Below are 17,233 nucleotides of genomic sequence, written 5' to 3' on the forward strand. Positions count from 1 at the left end.
CCTTGGCCAGAAACTTCTTGAAGGTGTTATTATTCTTTGAATAGACTACCTCCTGTCTTGGGCTTGATCTCTGAAGCTGACCTGAGTATTCTCTTCTGAAGATGACTTTAAAGAGACGACTGCTGTCCATTTTGTTGTGCTGTGTCTACTGTGTCGCTTCGCTCTTCTGCTTGAAGCCCAACCGCACCAACTGTGTCTCCATCAGCGCCCGGTGAGTCTGTGTCAGTATGTGTGTGTACAGGTGTGAGTGAGTGTGTATGTGTGTGTGTATTTCAGTGTATATGTGTGTCTGCCTGTGTGTTTGTATGTGAGGGGCAGAAATATCTTAGTCATGATATGGGATGTAAAAAGAAGATGGAATATGTGGCTACTGAGTTACTGTTTTCCATGTCTTAAAAGACTCACGGTTAGGGTCATATTAGGCGGCAGGTAGCCTAGTGGTTAGAGTGTTGGGCCGGTAACTGAAAGGTTGCTGGTTTGAATACCTAAGGTGAAAAATCTGTTGATGTGCCTTTGAGCAAGGTACTTAACCCAATTTGCTCCAGGGGTGCCGTACTGCTATGGCTAACCCTGTAAAACAACACATTTCACTGCACCTATCTAGTGTATGTGACAACACAACATCCATTTATTTTATTTTATTTTTATTAGGGTAATTATTCATAAAGTAATTCATGAAGTTATAATGAAGGCATCTTTGCTCAATATTTATTACAGCATGTTAAACACAACCTTGGCTTGAACAATCTGCTGTGTTTGGCACCACTCACTGCCCATGTCTTTTGTGTTCTTTTGACAAACCATTTTAGGAATCTCATGACAGTTGTCCAGCAGCTGTACCAGCGAGTCATGAGGCTAATGCGCACCACTCTCTGATCCCATGGAGCCGAAGTTGAGTCCCTCAACACTCATCATCACCAGGACTGAGACACTCTCCTGCCCTGCCCTGTCCATAAAATGGAGATGACCTGCAGAGCACCTGCCACAGACAGAGCAAGAGGACGAAAAGCTCTCATTGCAGTTCACTGTAATAAAGCGTGAGATCGTTTTTTAAAAATTATATTTTTTATTGATGCAGTTGATTTTGTTGAGTTCCTAGTGGGCCTTAACTTAACTGCATAAGCTTTGTGTTAGTGCCCCAATTTCCCTGCATTATAATGTAAGTGCTGGAAAAGCCAATTGCAGGATAATTCAAAGATGTCATTCATTTCATGCCCTCTTGTGGAAAACTGAGCAGGCATTTCTGCATGATCAAGAAATTAATGCTGTCAATGAACTTCAACGCTATCACTGGACATGGAAAAGATTCCCTGCTGGAATTGATGTGATTGAGTTTTGTTAAATCTACTCCATGAATGCAGTATAGGTGCTGTCTTCATAAAATATATTTTTTCCTTGTGCAAATGATGGGAAGATAGGCTATGTTTAATAGATTTGTACCACTTGATTAGCTAAATGTTATAACAGTTGAGTATTTTGTCATTAATGCCATTAAAACTGATATAATAAACTTTACATTTGTTTTTCAAGTGCCAGTTTAATTTTTATAAGCCTATATGTTGAAAAGACGTATTTTCTGAATGAAAGGTTAGAAGATGTCTTTTCCGGATGTCGAAAATACATCTTATACTGAATGTCGAAAATATGTCTTATACGGACATCAAAAATAGGTATTTTCTGGACTTTGAAAATAGTAATTTTCTGGACATTGAAAATACGTATTTTCAGGACGTTGAACTCAGGTGCATTTTAGGTGCTGAATGAAAGGTAAAAATACGTAATTGATTCTGTGGCCAAATTTCAACTGCTATACATTCTCAATTAAGTAAGCATTATATCGCAATACAAATTTTTCATGCCTCTTAATAAGAAAGAGGAGCCTACTGACGATTGCAACATAATATGTATTATGGCTCCCATCTATCACATGCACTTATGTTAGCTTTTTCAAAAGCTTTAAAACTGATAGCAATGACATTCAAAGTAGTCCATTATACAGAATAAACCAACAGACCACCAACTACAATAACATTCTGAGTAACGGTTACAGATTTATTTTTTATTTCTATGACTGTGATACAGTGTGTTGTTGTTTATCTACCGTAGCATTTATGTCTATGATTGGTTCAGATTTATAGACCAATTATATAGTCTATGTTTGGGCCAAATATAGGCCGGTCCGGACCGGACGTCTGTGGACGTCCATGATTGGTTCAGATTTGGTCTGGTCCGGTCCAAAAATCAACGTCCGTAGACATTGAAATCAAGGCCGGTCCGGACAAGACAAAAAAAAGAAGTGGCCTGACGTGCTTTGTGGGTTTCCCTCACAACATAATCTGGTGTAATAGATAGTCTGATTTATATTTACCTAGTACTACATGATAGATGGGGGAGGATGGACATTTTGAGTAGGCAGGTGGGTGTTTGGAAGGGCAAAATGGGATCAGTTTCAGGAGCTAAGTGAGCAGGTGATGGCTCGGGTGGATATGAGTGGATATTATAAATAACTTGGTGAGAACAGCTTTAGTGGGGGCAACTACTGATACTATACTTAAGAGTTCAGGGGGAGGAGGAGGGAGGAGGAGGAGGAGGAGGAGGAGGAAAGCAGTCCCATGGTGGACAGAGTAGTGTGGGGCAATGGTGAGGAGTAGGAACAGGGCATTTAGAGTACTGAAAAGGACGCATAGCTTCCAACATCTGATTCAGTATAAGCAGGCCCAGACCCTGGTGTGGAGAACTATCTGTCAGGCAAAGAGGTCATGTTGGCGTCGGTTCTGTGACACCATTGGAAGGGCGACACCTGTGGGCGAAGTGTGGGGGATGATTAAGAGGATGAGGTCAGAAGGGAGTGGGATTATCAAGTGTTGACGAGTGGGGAGGATGTGGCAGAAACAGATGAGGAGAAGGCAGAGATGATGGCCAAAGAGTTTGTCTATGTGCATAGCTCGGCAAATTTGTCAGAGGAGGGGCAGAGGGGGAGAGAGAGCACGAGAGAGGAGCATCCTGGAGTGCTGATAGGAGGGAGGATGTAAATGATGCGTTAAATGCACCATTTACCATGGCAGAGATGAAAAGGATAATAGGTAAGGCTGGGTTAACTTCACCTGTGAAAGATGAGGTGTACTATGTTATGTTGGCCCATCTTAGTGATGAAGCACTGGATAAGGTATTGGTGTTGTACAACAGAGTGTGGGAGGAGGGGAAACTACCAGGCAGCTGGAAGGAGGCAGTGGTTGTACAAATCCGGAAGCCAGGGAAGGACCCAACGAGGCCAAGAAGCCATCGGCCAATAGCTTTAACATCACTTGTATGTAAGATTATGGAACGTATGATTACGGAGAGGCTAACTTCCTTCCTGGAGAGCAGGGGGCTAGTATCGCCAAATCAGAGTGGGTTTAGGAAGGGGAGGGGAACTATGGACCCAGTGCTCTGCTTAGAAGCAGAGGTCAGGAAGGCTCAGGTAAACAAGGAGACTGTTGTAGCTGTCATTTTTGATATGGAGAAGGCGTATGATATAATGTGGAAGGAGGGGTTGTTAATCAAGCTTGATATTATGGGGGTAGGAGGAAGAACGTACAACTGGATAAAGGATTTCCTGTTTGGAAGGTCTATCCAGGTGAGGGTAGAGAAGTCTCTATCAGGCAGCTACCTGGTGGATAACGGTACACCACAGGGGCGCGTGATTAGTCCTCTGTTGTTCTCAATCATGATCAATTATGTTTACTCTCAGGTATGGCTGGATATTGGGAGGTCATTATGTGCAGATGATGGGGCCTTATGGAAGAGGGGAAGAAATGTGCCATGCATAGTCAGGAAGGTACAGGAAGCAATTGAGTGATGGGCGGTGGGCATTAATGTGGAGATTCAGGTTCTCTGTAGAGAAAACTCAGATAGTGTTCTTTACCAGGAGAAAGGTGGGAGATGAGGTACGCTTGAGGTTATATGGGAGAAACTTATGTTAGCTTATGTTAGCTTTTTCAAAAGCTTTAAAACTGATAGCAATGACATTCAAAGTAGTCCATTATACAGAAACTTGGAGAGGGTGGTGGCCTTCAGGTTCCTTGTGGTGTACTTTGACACTAAGCTGACCTGGGCAGAACAGATTGAGAGAGTGGTGGGAAAGTGTAAGAAGGTGCTAAATGTGATGCACTGACGGGGAAGGAGTGGGGGACTGGGCGTTCCTCATTGAAGACCATGTATGTTGCATTGATCCAATCTGTAATAGACTATGGCATTATAGCGTATGGTTCGGCAGCCCGGACCTCATTGGAAAGGCTAGATGTCATACAGGGGCAAGGACTCAGAATATGTAGTGGGGCGTTTCGGACCTCCCCAGTGTCTGCACTACAGGTTGAGATGGGGGATATGCCATTGCAGATTAGGAGACAGCAGCTGGCAATTAATTATTGGGTCAACCTACAGGGACATGGGGTGCCTCATCCACGGAAGGGATTTTACAGGCATGCTGGGAACATGAGCGAGGACAGAACATGCAAGGGAGTTTAGTCCAATGGTAGCTATTCCTGTAAACCCACCATGGCTACTCCCGCCTCCAGTAGTTGATCTAGAAGTGTTGGAGAGCCTACGGAAAGATAGGGAGGTTGTTGATCCAGTATGAGGGAGAAGGGGATACAGGAAATTAGTTTAAAGAGTATATTGAGTAGAATGTCATTAGATACAGTCTCAAATATGTTGTCATCAGTGGAGGCTGCTGAGGGGAGGACGGCTCATAATAATGGCTAGAACGGAGCAAATGGAATAGCATCAAACACATGGAAACCAATTGTTTGATGTATTCCACTCATTTGCTCCAGCCATTACCACGAGCCCGATCTCCCCAATTAAGGTGCCACCAACCTCCTGTGGTTGTTATCTTTTTTAAGAGAAACAGGGCTGGCTGGTAGGATTTCGTTTCTCCCTGTCTCTGGCCCACACTCCAGTACAGTAGGTGGCGATAATGCACCATAACGTTGGATGCCAACTGCCGATAAACCCCAACCGAAAAAGAAGAAACTTCCGGTGCCTCATTTCCTGTTTTGGCGCAAATCCACTAGAAATGGAAAGCTACGTAGCCGGATAACTTTTGTGATGTTTTTTATTTATAGAGTTAACCCACTTGACGTCGAAGACATGAGATCCAAAATAAAATAACAGAGCACGACTTTTATTCACATTACAGGTAGGTGCCATTATGTGGTGCTGCGTTTTGTGGAGAGTTTTCTAAATTAGTTATAGAACTGTTAGCTAACTAGCCAGCTGGATGTGTCAGTAAGCTAACATGCCGCGCTGCCGGCAGGCTCAGGCCAACAGGTTCACTAAATGCACGGGTATTCCGTTGATTTGACTGACATTTCAGATGACTGGGACTCACCTCTATATTTTAAAAGTGTTAGCTGGTGATAGTGTAATAATCAGATAATGACATGACATTGTGTTATCTCGGGGTGAAAATACTGAACGACATTGCTGTCACGCACGTTAACCTTACACACGGTGGTGCGAGCTGGGAATGTAGCAACCAACGCCAATTGAAATGCTTAACAATTTGATTGACTTAAATTTCAGCAAATAGAAATTCCCAACATTTGTGACGGCTCTTTCATGGATCTTTGACAGAGGGTTTCCTTTCCGGCGCAATATTCTGTGACGCTGATTTTATGAGATCTTGTGGAGTAATCAAATCAGGTAGCACAATGTTATATGATGTACGGTTACAACAATTTGTTTATTTGTATCTCGGCGGCCTGCTGTTGTTTTTAGCGGGGCTCGATCAGGTAGAAGCGGCCACCACTGAAATGGCCAACCTGAACTGGAAACCGTTCATCTACGGAGGGATGGCCTCGATTGTCGCAGAATTCGGTACGTGATGCACCAAACCCTTTTCAGACTAATTTTTTGAATCATGCATTCATTGCATTATTCTATTCCCACACATATATAGTAATCATGTTTAGCTGCATAACATTGAGAAGTACTCTGAGATTTGCAGCAGTCTTTCTTATTGAGTGATGGCGATGGCCCTAAATGATGAATGCTACATACAATTATTAATGATGGTACTCCATTGTAGTAGATCTACAGTGACGCAATTGTGTGCAACCCCAAGCAATTATATATGTACTTGTGTAACCTCTTAGATAAACTAACATTCATTTTATTTCACCTCCTTAGGAAAAAAAAACTAAACAATGCAACACCCTATTTGCTGAAAGAAATCACATTGATTTGCACTGCATTGCAATCAGTGCATTGTTAGTCCACCTCATTGCATTTATATACTATTACCTGATCTTAGTTACTGAGGGGTCACTTTGTCATTTGAACTTTGTTCATTGATATACTACCAGGGATCTCTGAACTTAACAATGTTGTCATGATGTTGTCGGTTGTTCTCCCCTCAGGTACGTTCCCCATAGACCTGACTAAGACGCGGCTGCAGGTGCAGGGCCAGTCCCAGTACATGGAGGTGCGCTACCGGGGCATGTTCCACGCCCTGTTCAAGATCGGCAAGGAGGAGGGCATCAAGGCACTGTACTCTGGGTGACCAAAAATAATATGGTTTACACATGTTAGCCTATACACTATGGGGGGGGGGGGGTTGCTACGAATTCCAGTAGTCTGGTCTTTCTGCTTCCTCCCCTTTGTGTATGTGAAAATTAGCTACTTTACGTTTTTGGGCAAGTGAGTACGTCTTTGTCAATAACTTTTAGTATTTGTAGCTACTTTTTAAGTAAATGCCTGCAGTCAACTTGTGCAATACTTTAGGACATAAAGCAAATTGTGTTCTTCATTTTACCTGCCACATTATTTTACATTATGAAGCTTACATTTGCATTTTACATTTACATCATTTAGCAGACGCTCTTATCCAGAGCTTACTGTAGTTCCCCAGAGCAGTTGAGCCAGTCACGTGTTTGTAAATAGCACAACGGGAGAAAGCGGGAGCTGGTGAGTCCAGCTGTGTATTGACAGGAGTCGTGTTTTATATTGAAAGTCAATGATTTTTGTTGTTGCTTCAGTAGCATGATCAGGGACGTGCAAAAATAGTTTTTCTTCACAGAAAATATAATATTGCAACACTTTCAGCAGGAAGTAGCTTTATTTCCATCAGATGACAACAGAAGTGCAATGCTATTTGGCTGGCAGCCTCACACGTAGGCCTAAATGAGCTTACGGTGAAAAAGCAAGGTATTTTTTGCAGTAAATGATGCATGGCCATCACATTTCTAATGTTTATAATAGAAAGAATGAAGCCTGCTACATTTCCTAATGTTTTGCTTAAAGTTAGTCTTGCATTTTACCAGAGAAAAGTAGGCTGGCTACACTAAGAAAAGTACCGGAGAAAAGTAGCTACACATCAGTCAGAGGGCTGTCTGCTGATAGAATGGCCATTCGTGAATTCTCATCTGAGTGGAGAAGTGCAACTGAAGCACAGAATTAGTCTGACGGCGAGCAGAAATTACAATAAGAAGCATTTTACATCTACGTTTACAAAACGCAGCAAGATACTTCTTATGCGTGTTTATTTATTTATTTTTCCTGCGTAAAAAATGCAGAATTCTGCATTAACGCGACTCCTAAATTTTTATTGCAAGTTAATAAAAGTAAGTGGCAGAATTAATAAGGTGACGGGGCATCATTCTGTTAGCTTTCTGCAATGTTTGAGAAGTCAAAGCCCTTTGGATGAGTTATCTGTACAGCTGCCACTATCTTGATTTCCTAGCGTTTTTTTCTCCTCTCCTATCTTGGCCCGTCTTCTCTGAGCGTAGCAGGCCCCTTGCCCTAGCGACTCCACACACAAAGCATGTAGCCTACACTTGTTGCTCATTGGCGTCCCTTGTGTACTAAGCCGGTAATACTGTGTATCCCGGTATGAGAGAAGGACGGTATGACATTTTACATTTTTTACATTTTTAGTCATTTAGCAGACGCCCTTATCCAGAGCGACTTACAGTTAGTGCATACATTATTATTATATATATTTTTTTTCATACTGATAAACTGCAGAAGATTACAATTCTGGCATCTCTTCTTCCTCATCCGTTTCACTAGTAGGATTGTGTGGTATCCAGATGCCCAATCCTACATGTGAAACGGATGAGGAAGAAGAGATGCCAGAATTGTAATCTTCTGCAGTTTATCAGCATTGATTAATTTCAGTGCAGCTGACTAGGGAAATTGTTGCAAATGTCTCAGTGCATTGTTCCCTTCAGTGACATGGCAAATGTTTTTACAGCCAAAACAAAATATGTGCTCCATTCATGGTATGCACAGGATGACATTACAGGACTACTGCAAGAGAGCCAAGAAATTCAGGTCAGCTCAACATCCTGGCCTGAGTGTCAACATCCAGGACACAATGTCCAGGTCTGGGTTCTCAGAGAGGCTTTGAAGAGGCTTAGGTCAGAGAATAACAGAATAGAAAACAACATCTTAGATCAGGGATGGGCAAATGCACCCCCTAGTCGGGGTCTCAACTTACTATTGAGAGTAAGAGTAGTAGAATACACAAGGTGGAATTTCGAAATTTGGTTGTGAATCAGCAGTTTTTCTCTTATGTCAGTCAATTAACTCAGTTACTTTTTTTTAGATTGGTAAATTAGTCTAGCCAGCTATCTAAACTTGTAGTAATCATGGTCGAATTACCAACCGGGGGCCCCCGTTGATTTTGTTAGTCACTCAGAAATCATAAAAACTGCACACATTTCTCTCCACCCTATGGCAAAATGTGTAGAATTTAGGAAATAAGCTTTAAAACTGGAAATTTCTCTCCACCCCATGATAAAATGTGTAGAATTGCAGCAAACATGCTTTAAAAGTACAACATTTTCTCTACGCCCCATGGCAAAATGTGTAGAATTGCAGGAAATGTCAAACAACATTGTTCTTAGGCTAGGGCCCAAAAGACTAGGGCCGGCTCTGACTGCATGTGTGGGTATGCATCCAAGCTCCCGTGTAGCTCAGTTGGTAGAGCATGGCGCTTGCAACGCCATGGTTGTGGGTTCGATTCCCACGGGGGGACAGTATGAAAAATTGATGCACTCACTAACTGTAAGTCGCTCTGGATAAGAGCGTCTGCTAAATTACTAAAATGTAAATGTATGGATGTGGGTAAGCAGACCCACGAGCCAATGCAGCCCCTCATGATGAGTTCCGATTTTTTTGTGGCCCCCAACCCCATCAAAGTTGCCCATCCCTGTCTTAGATCAAAGGTGCATAGGAGAAGCAACAACTGAAAAATGGTACAAGAGATTCCTATGCTGTGTGTTATACTGGCAAATTGAACATTTTGTTTTTGAAAAGTCATGCTTTGACGAAGGTCTGTGGCCAAAGGGGTGCACTTTTCAATAAATGTTTAATTTGCAAGTATACACCGTGTCCGAGAGTCTCATTTCTACCATTGTAGAACACAGAATTAAACAGAATATTTTTCTTCTTAGTTAGATCATTATCATGTAAACCTGCTCCACTATCCATTAACCTCAAGCCACTCTAATAGAACCTTCTCTTATTCTCAACTATTGACCTCTGAGCTACTGAAATGGAGTCTGGTCTTGTATGTGAAAGCGTGACCTTTTACAAGGAAAGTGGGCAGGCGCTTTAGCACTTCAACCTGGGGGAACACGCTCTTCCTGGCTGTGGTTTTGATCAGGGGACAGCTTTGGAAATACCTGTTTGTTTCTAGACTACCTGAGAGCGGAGTGACCAATGTGATAACAACAATAGTCAATAGTGCGCAACCTAAACAAACTGCAAAAAGCTTATTTGCAAGAGTGTTGCAGGGAACCGAGCTTCCCAGGCAGAATACACATGCCTGCCAACGTCTTGACAGTCCTGATGGCAAGGTAATGGGGTGTGAACGTTAGGCAAAACGCTCTTCACTTGTTCATAAAATTGACACTCCCCGAAATGATTCCTGTCTTTCTCTGTGCAGGATCTCCCCAGCTCTCCTGAGGCAAGCCTCCTACGGGACAATCAAGATCGGGACATACAACACACTGAAGAGGTTATTTGTGACCCATCCGGAAGGTGCGTTTCAATGACTCCCCACTGCTTTCTATCTCGCATCATATTCTCTGTTTGCTCTTTCATTCTTTTTTGTTTGTTTTGCCCTTAACATCCATCTATGGTATGTCCTTGGGAGCTGGTTTAAGCAACAATGCATTGCATACATAGTGCTGTGTCATAGGAAATGGCATGGTCCTGTAATAAGGTTATCTTGTTTGCCTGGTGCCTTCTGCAACTGTATAGACCTTTAGCATGTTGTATAAAAACTGGGCATAAATCTGGAAGCATCATCAGTGGCAAGAAGTCAGTACTAATGAGAGAATGACTGTTTGTGTGGGGTGGTGCTTGTGGATCACACATGAGGGTTGGTCGTATCTTGTGGCATCTACTTTTGCCCTCAGAATTATTTAACATCAGTAGTTTATAATGTCAAGGATCTCCGACATGTACATTCAATCTGGCGACCCCACCCATATAGCTTTTGATCGAGTACTGAACTGCATGTCCCAGCCAAATTCATGTGAGGGACTGACCTTACAAACAGTCATACCAGGGCAGGACCATAAAGTCACCCTTTTACAGCAATGTGTGGAGTGGGGGTTTGGAGGGAAGAAGTTAGCTGGCCAACCTGAAAGGCTAGCGGGGACAGCAGTCAGTACTTGTGACCATACTGTTAATCTGCACAAAAAAACAATCAACAGGGGTTTAAATAAAGCCTGTAATTTTGAAATAGACAATTGCGTTGATTCTTCTGAAGATCAGTGTGTTTTGTTTCTAGGCTTTCCAGTAGAGCTGACAGGGTGTGTTCTCATACTGTCATCAGCAAAAATAACAGTTTGGGAAAACCTGTTAAATACCTGTCTGGACAACCTGCATTGACGCAGATGTCTGAAAACCCAGACCAAGAGTGCCTAACTGCCGTCACTAATGCCCAATATAAACAGGAGACTGGAAGTCTCCATTGCAAGACGGGAACAAATCTCCTCAGTTGTCTATCAATAGGTTTGCATTACTTTAACTGGCGCCAACATGTATTCCCATATCACAGGAAGCAATCTCTACTGAGAGACTGAGTATTTACTGCGCAAACAATTTATAAGATTATTTGAACCTTTGCAGTAGACAAACAAAACCAAACAGAGTTTGACAAGAGATCACCTAGTTCATAGAGGGGTTGACACACTGATTTATCTGAGACTTAATAAGGATTGGGGTTTGTAGGGAGTGGGGGCAGTGCTTCATTTGTAAATCGGGAGGTGCCGGAACAAAAAGTGAGCGCAAGAGGGGGGTGACCTGGGGAGCTCTGCGTTTCATTGCGTTTGCGTAGTGGCACAGAGTAGTAGAGTAAAGGCACTTACAGAAGTTGCACACATGGGGTTTTCTGTTGTTGCCTAGGGTCCGGGGGAAAATATGGCCTTTTATAAACACATTTCATGCAATTCTACGTCATTTTACATGACTGGACACTTTGGAAATGTTTTTTTAATACCGCACAAATGATCGAAATGACAGGCTACTTTGACATTGACAGACTGAGAATCTGAGATCAATAAAAATAACCCTGTCTTGAATCCATCAATAGCCTGGGTGTGTGGAGACACATATTGTAGGCTACAATATGAGGAGGATATTATAGTCCTGAAAATGCTTTCCATGCTCACCAAATGTTGTGCAGCTCACTCGCCGGTGATGGCTGACGTGTTCGTGCCAAAAGCCTATCTCTCTTATATTATTTTTGTAAAAAAATATTTGGAAGTTGATCAAATATTTTGGTAGCCTACAGCAGACAGATTAGTCTTCTCTGTTCAGCAGGAGCCATTTGCTTTCCAACCTGTGTTTTCCCACGATTGTATTTGAAATATTTTGGGAAAGGCCTGTTTTGTCTGCATGCAGTTCACTGACAGATTTGCCGTTTGTTCCCGACTGTAGGCTATGCCTTGTGATTGGGCTACACACAATCGACAGCTAGGCAATTTTTTAAAAGAAGCTATTGGTCCTATGTGGCAAAATTATAGGCCTTCTCATGGTGTAGTAGGCTATTCTGAATTATTTCATTTCTTTCTGAACAGACAGCAGTAATTCTTTGATCGTTTTTATTAGACATTTTACATAGCAATAAGTGACAATTATTTTTCATTCCACGAGAGGTACCGGATCTGACCAAATAGGTTCCGGAAAGAAACAGTCTAAAACGGAAAGGTGCCGGATCCTGATCCGGCTCAAATTAAGCACTGGAGTGGGGACTGTGCTTTATCTGTGATTGTGTCAGTGTGTTGTAAAGAGAAGACCTCTCCTGCTGCTGTTGTGCTGCTTCACTCTGTATGCCTCACTCTGCCAGGTTGTGCCACTGTTTTGAATGCTTATTTTTGGTACAGGCTGTGGTTTGCCTGGTGTGGTGGTGGTGGTTGGGCGGGGGAATCCAGCGCCCGTTCTCCTGCCATAGTGAACGGCGCCAGGACCACACTATTGGTCACATTGATCAAGGTTTCACTGTAACTATTGATCTAAACTTAATCCATCATTACTTTCCTACTCCTGTGTCTCACCTACTTCCACTGTAGATTTGCTTTGCTTACCGGTGACTTATAGTGATAATAGTTTGTCTTAACCCCAACTGTCATAATCACTAATAAATAAATCAAGGTCCCCATTCCATTTCAAACCTTGTGCTGTAAGAGGGGCAGGGTGCAATCTCACTGCCCCAATACAGTAGTGTAACAATATTACAGTAGTAGTATGTTTTGAAATGGTGACAAATCCAAATTGCAGAGGGATCTAAACTCGGCAAGAAAAAGAAACGTCCCTTTTTCAGGACCCTGTCTTTCAAAGATAATTTGTAAAAATCCAAATAACTTCACAGATCTTCATTGTAAAGGGTTTAAACACTGTTTCCCATGCTTGTTCAATGAACCATAAACAATTAATGAACATGCACCTGTGGAACGGTCGATAAGACACTAACAGCTTACAGACGGTAGGCAATTAAGGAGGCATGAGGACTGCAGATGTGGCCAGGGCAATAAATTGCAATGTCTGTACTGTGAGACGCCTAAGACAGCGCTACAGGGAGACAGGATGGACAGCTGATCGTCCTCGCAGTGGCAGACCACGAGTAACAACACCTGCACAGGATCGGTACATCCGAACATCACACCTGCGGGACAGGTACAGGATGGCAACAACAACTGCCCGAGTTACAGCAGGAAGCACAATCCCTCCATCAGTGCTCAGACTGTCCGCAATAGGCTGAGAGAGGCTGGACTGAGGGCTTGTAGGCCTGTTGTAAGGCAGGTCCTCCCCAGACATCACCGGCAACAACGTCGCCTATGGGCACAAACCCACCGTCGCTGGACCAGACGGGACTGGCAAAAAGTGCTCTTCACTGACGAGTCGCGGTTTTGTCTCAACAGGGGTGATGGTCGGATTCGCGGTTATCGTCGAAGGAATGAGCGTTACACCGAGGCCTGTACTCTGGAGCGGGATCGATTTGGAAGTGGAAGGTCCGTCACGGTCTGGGGCGGTGTGTCACAGCATCATCGGACTGAGCTTGTTGTCATTGCAGGCAATCTCAACGCTGTGTGTTACAGGGAAGACATCCTCCTCCCTCATGTGGTACCCTTCCTGCAGGCTCATCCTGACATGACCCTCCAGCATGACAATGCCACCAGCCATACTGCTTGTTCTGTGCGTGATTTCCTGCAAGACAGGAATGTCAGTGTTCTGCCATGGCCAGTGAAGTGCCCGGATCTCAATCCCATTGAGCACGTCTGGGACCTGTTGGATCAGAGGGTGAGGGCTAGGGCCATTCCCCCCAGAAATGTCTGGGATCTTGCAGGTGCCTTGGTGGAAGAGTGGGGTAACATCTCACAGCAATAACTGGCAAATCTGGTGCAGTCCATGAGGAGGAGATGCACTGCAGTACTTAATGAGGCTGGTGGCCACACCAGATACTGACTGTTACTTTTGAGTTTGACCCCCCCCCCTTTGTTCAGAACACATTATTCCATTTCTGTTAGTCACATGTCTGTGGAACTTGTTCAGTTTATGTCTCAGTTGTTGAATCTTGTTATGTTCATACAAATATTTACACATGTTAAGTTTGCTGAAAATAAATGCAGTTGACAGTGAGAGGATGTTTCTTTTTTTGCTGAGTTTAGTTAGTCATTATTTGACTTATGATGCGGTAATGTATAAGTTAATGGCTCTCTCTACATGTAGGCTTTATAATTCTCATGATTTTCTGTCTGGAGTTTGATTACTGCATGTTTGTGTCGATCTTTTAGATTTTATGTTCACCTCTAAATGATCGATCTTTCGAAAGTCTTCTTGTTCAGAATTATAGCCACTTGTGTTCCGTTGCACCTACCTCTGTCTTTCTAGCATCTGTCTCTGTGTGTTTGATGTGGAGCAGTAACCGGCTGTCCGGTCTTTTCTCTGACAGATGAGACTATGGTGATCAATGTGTTCTGTGGAGTGGTGTCTGGAGTCCTGTCCTCCTCTCTGGCCAACCCCACTGACGTTGTCAAGGTGAAAAACGTCTAGATACCTGAAAGATCTAGATACCGGACATTGCAGATAGAAATGTCATGAATATAACTGATGTGACTCCTTTTTGTGTCAGAGGCATGTTTATGAGGCATCTCATAATCTGAATGTCTCATAACGTTTTGCCTTGCTGAACACAGGCCCTGATGTTCTGTGTTGTGTGTTCAGATCCGCATGCAGGCCCAGGGCAGTCTGTTACAAGGCAGCATGATGTCCAACTTCATAAACATCTACCAGACAGAGGGAACCCGCGGCCTGTGGAGGGTGAGTGGTCCCCTCTCTGTCACAAACTATTAAACAGTGGCTCTGATCTGTCCTCAACTACCCCCATGTACTGTATGGTTGGGACAGCTGTAGTAGGTGAATTATATAGGCCTATTGTTAAGATTTTGTTTAGTTTTTTTTTTTTTTTTTATGGAAGAGCTTTGTTGTTATTTAAGATTGTGACCAGTTGAGTGACTGGTACTCTTGGGTTGTTGTATTTATACTGTTGTCATCCTCAGGGCGTCATCCCTACAGCTCAGCGGGCAGCCATCGTAGTGGGAGTGGAGCTTCCTGTCTATGACATCACTAAGAAGCATCTCATCAAGTCTGGCACCATGGGAGACACCATACTCACACACTTTATGTGAGTTTAAACCTCAATATTGTTTAATGCATATAAATATATACTTTTTGTTATTCTGTATGTACTGGCATACTCTCTGAGAAAGATCATAGAAAACCTAACAGTGAGTGTGCATATTACACCTGAACCTCTGGCTTCTCCCACATCTGTCTCTCTGCTTGCAGTTCCAGTTTTACGTGTGGCCTGGCGGGGGCGCTAGCCTCCAACCCAGTGGACGTGGTGCGGACGCGTATGATGAACCAACGAGTGCTATCTGGGAACCCCATGTATAAAGGCACGCTGGACGGATTGATGCAGACCTGGAAGAACGAGGGATTCTTTGCCCTCTACAAGGGCTTCTGGCCCAACTGGCTGCGTCTGGGGCCATGGAACATCATTGTATCCTTTCCATCAGTGGAATCAAAGTTCAAATCCACTGTGTTGCCAGCACTATTATCCAAATAACTGAGCCATCTGAACCTCCCTCTCTCTCTCCCTGCATTTACACATTGATTTATATTATGTCAGTTCAGTTTTGCATCAAGTCATATTGAGTATTTTAGACATCATAGAGAACCATTCCTTGTAAAAGTAGGTCAACTTCAGCATTGCAGGACAAGTTGTCAGTTTGTGTTGTTGTGAGGTAATCTCCCTTTGGGAACTGGATCAGGTTCTAATTGTATTACCCTATTGTCCCTCAAAGGTATAGAGAGAACAGCAGAGTGGAACGGAGTGTACAGGTTGTGTAATGGCGCTCTTCTCCCCTTTCTCCTTGGCTACCAGTAGAGGATGCCAAATACTTACACTGAAGCAAAATATGCAAGGATGAACCTTGTTTTATTCAATATCACTGTAAAATATTACCAAACAAAACGTACATTTTATTTAGTTAAATCTTAAAAGTGTTATGATTTATTTTTGATGGGCACAGTCAATGTCAAGATTATACTTCAGGGCTGACGCCATGTGTTGTCCTTTACTAAAGCTCTTTTAGTTCTTCATCACGTTCGAGCAGCTGAAAAAACTCCCCTTATAGTTGGAACAGGGAGTGGACACTCCGTCGGACCAGAGTGTATCGGAGTGCGGGAAACACCCCAGCCCTTTGTCTGCGTTACATTCACGATCCCTCCCTCGTCACACAATCTATGTCTGCATGCTCATCTTAGTTTTATTTTAACTTTTAATAATATTTATTATTTTAACTTTATTATTTGTGTTGTGTTTTAAACATTTCCTCATACTCATACCCCTCAACCACCCTTGATGCCACTCCTGGCAGCTAAAGCTTAGGTTGTAGCTGAGGACGGATGCCCGTTTGGGCCATAAGGTATTAGCTAGGTACGCTGACTGCCAGCTTGCTACCGTTTTAAAGTGAACTTGTGGGAAAAGGAGGAGGACTATCCTGTGTGCAACGGTAACTGGAGATCTACTTGAGCTTTTTTAGGGATGTGGAATAGGCCTCTGATTGTGTCTGGCTAGTTTTTAACCGCATCTCTCCACTGCATGGGATGTGCAAGAAAAAGATAGTGGCTGTTAAATGTATAGGATTGGGTTTTTGCCTGTCTGATCTGACTTTTAAATAATGTCTTCACTGTTTTGGGCAGAGCTAGCTAGAAGAGAATGCAAAGCATGGTAGGTTAACCAGGTTGTTATTGTCAAAGATAATTTATTCTCAATTACTTTCCTGGTTAAGGTTACAATAGGTGCTGTTTAGTCTGTTAGAGGAACTCAGGACAACGGTGACCTACATGAAAAAATACTATACTATGGCTAAATACTATAGTGTTCACTGTAGTGTTTTTTTCTGCCTTTACTGTAGTTTTGCGGACCTGACTGTAGTATTTACAGTTTACTATTGTATAAATACTGTAGTAAGGAAAAAAAACTAGTACTCAAAGAGCACATTTTCCATAACCTTTAGGTAGGTAGGACTGAGGTCTGAATGGACAGTTCAGCGCCTCTGTTCTCTTTTTAATAACCTGTAGGGAACACAATATATGGCATATACTTGGCATGTAGGTTTCTCACTTATGGGTGGCACATATTGGGATATGGGGAGGGGAATGGGCAGGG

The 17,233-nt window shown here is 43.0% G+C and overlaps 1 protein-coding gene across 2 annotated transcripts; it reads left to right on the forward strand.

Annotated features, from left to right (window-relative positions):
* Window positions 1–5,046: 5,046 nt before the first annotated feature.
* LOC121579820 (brain mitochondrial carrier protein 1) lies at window positions 5,047–17,206 on the forward strand. 2 transcript variants are annotated; one of them, XM_041894733.1, is made up of 9 exons: window positions 5,047–5,179; window positions 5,761–5,859; window positions 6,402–6,540; window positions 9,935–10,029; window positions 14,450–14,535; window positions 14,722–14,817; window positions 15,057–15,181; window positions 15,346–15,559; window positions 16,155–17,206. In XM_041894733.1, the coding sequence occupies exons 2-9, from the start codon at window positions 5,796–5,798 to the stop codon at window positions 16,194–16,196; spliced, it is 861 nt and encodes a 286-aa protein (XP_041750667.1). In that variant the 5' UTR covers window positions 5,047–5,179; window positions 5,761–5,795; the 3' UTR covers window positions 16,197–17,206. The 2 variants fall into 2 exon arrangements, with proteins under 2 accessions (XP_041750667.1, XP_041750666.1); XM_041894732.2 differs by lacking the exon at window positions 5,047–5,179 and having other exon boundaries at window positions 5,601–5,859.
* Window positions 17,207–17,233: the final 27 nt, after the last annotated feature.

Source organism: Coregonus clupeaformis, chromosome 13 (assembly GCF_020615455.1).
Source record: "Coregonus clupeaformis isolate EN_2021a chromosome 13, ASM2061545v1, whole genome shotgun sequence".
In the NCBI taxonomy this organism is placed as follows: domain Eukaryota; kingdom Metazoa; phylum Chordata; class Actinopteri; order Salmoniformes; family Salmonidae; genus Coregonus; species Coregonus clupeaformis.

Excerpts from the sequence above, each read along its gene's own strand:
- LOC121579820 (XM_041894732.2), top strand. The coding sequence starts at position 5,658 with ATGAGATCTTGTGGAGTAATCAAATCAGGTAGCACAATGTTATATGAT. Across the intron at positions 14,536-14,721 it reads ACCCCACTGACGTTGTCAAG|ATCCGCATGCAGGCCCAGGG; the intron begins GTGAAAAACGTC and ends TTGTGTGTTCAG. Across the intron at positions 15,560-16,154 it reads TGGGGCCATGGAACATCATT|TTCTTCATCACGTTCGAGCA; the intron begins GTATCCTTTCCA and ends AAGCTCTTTTAG.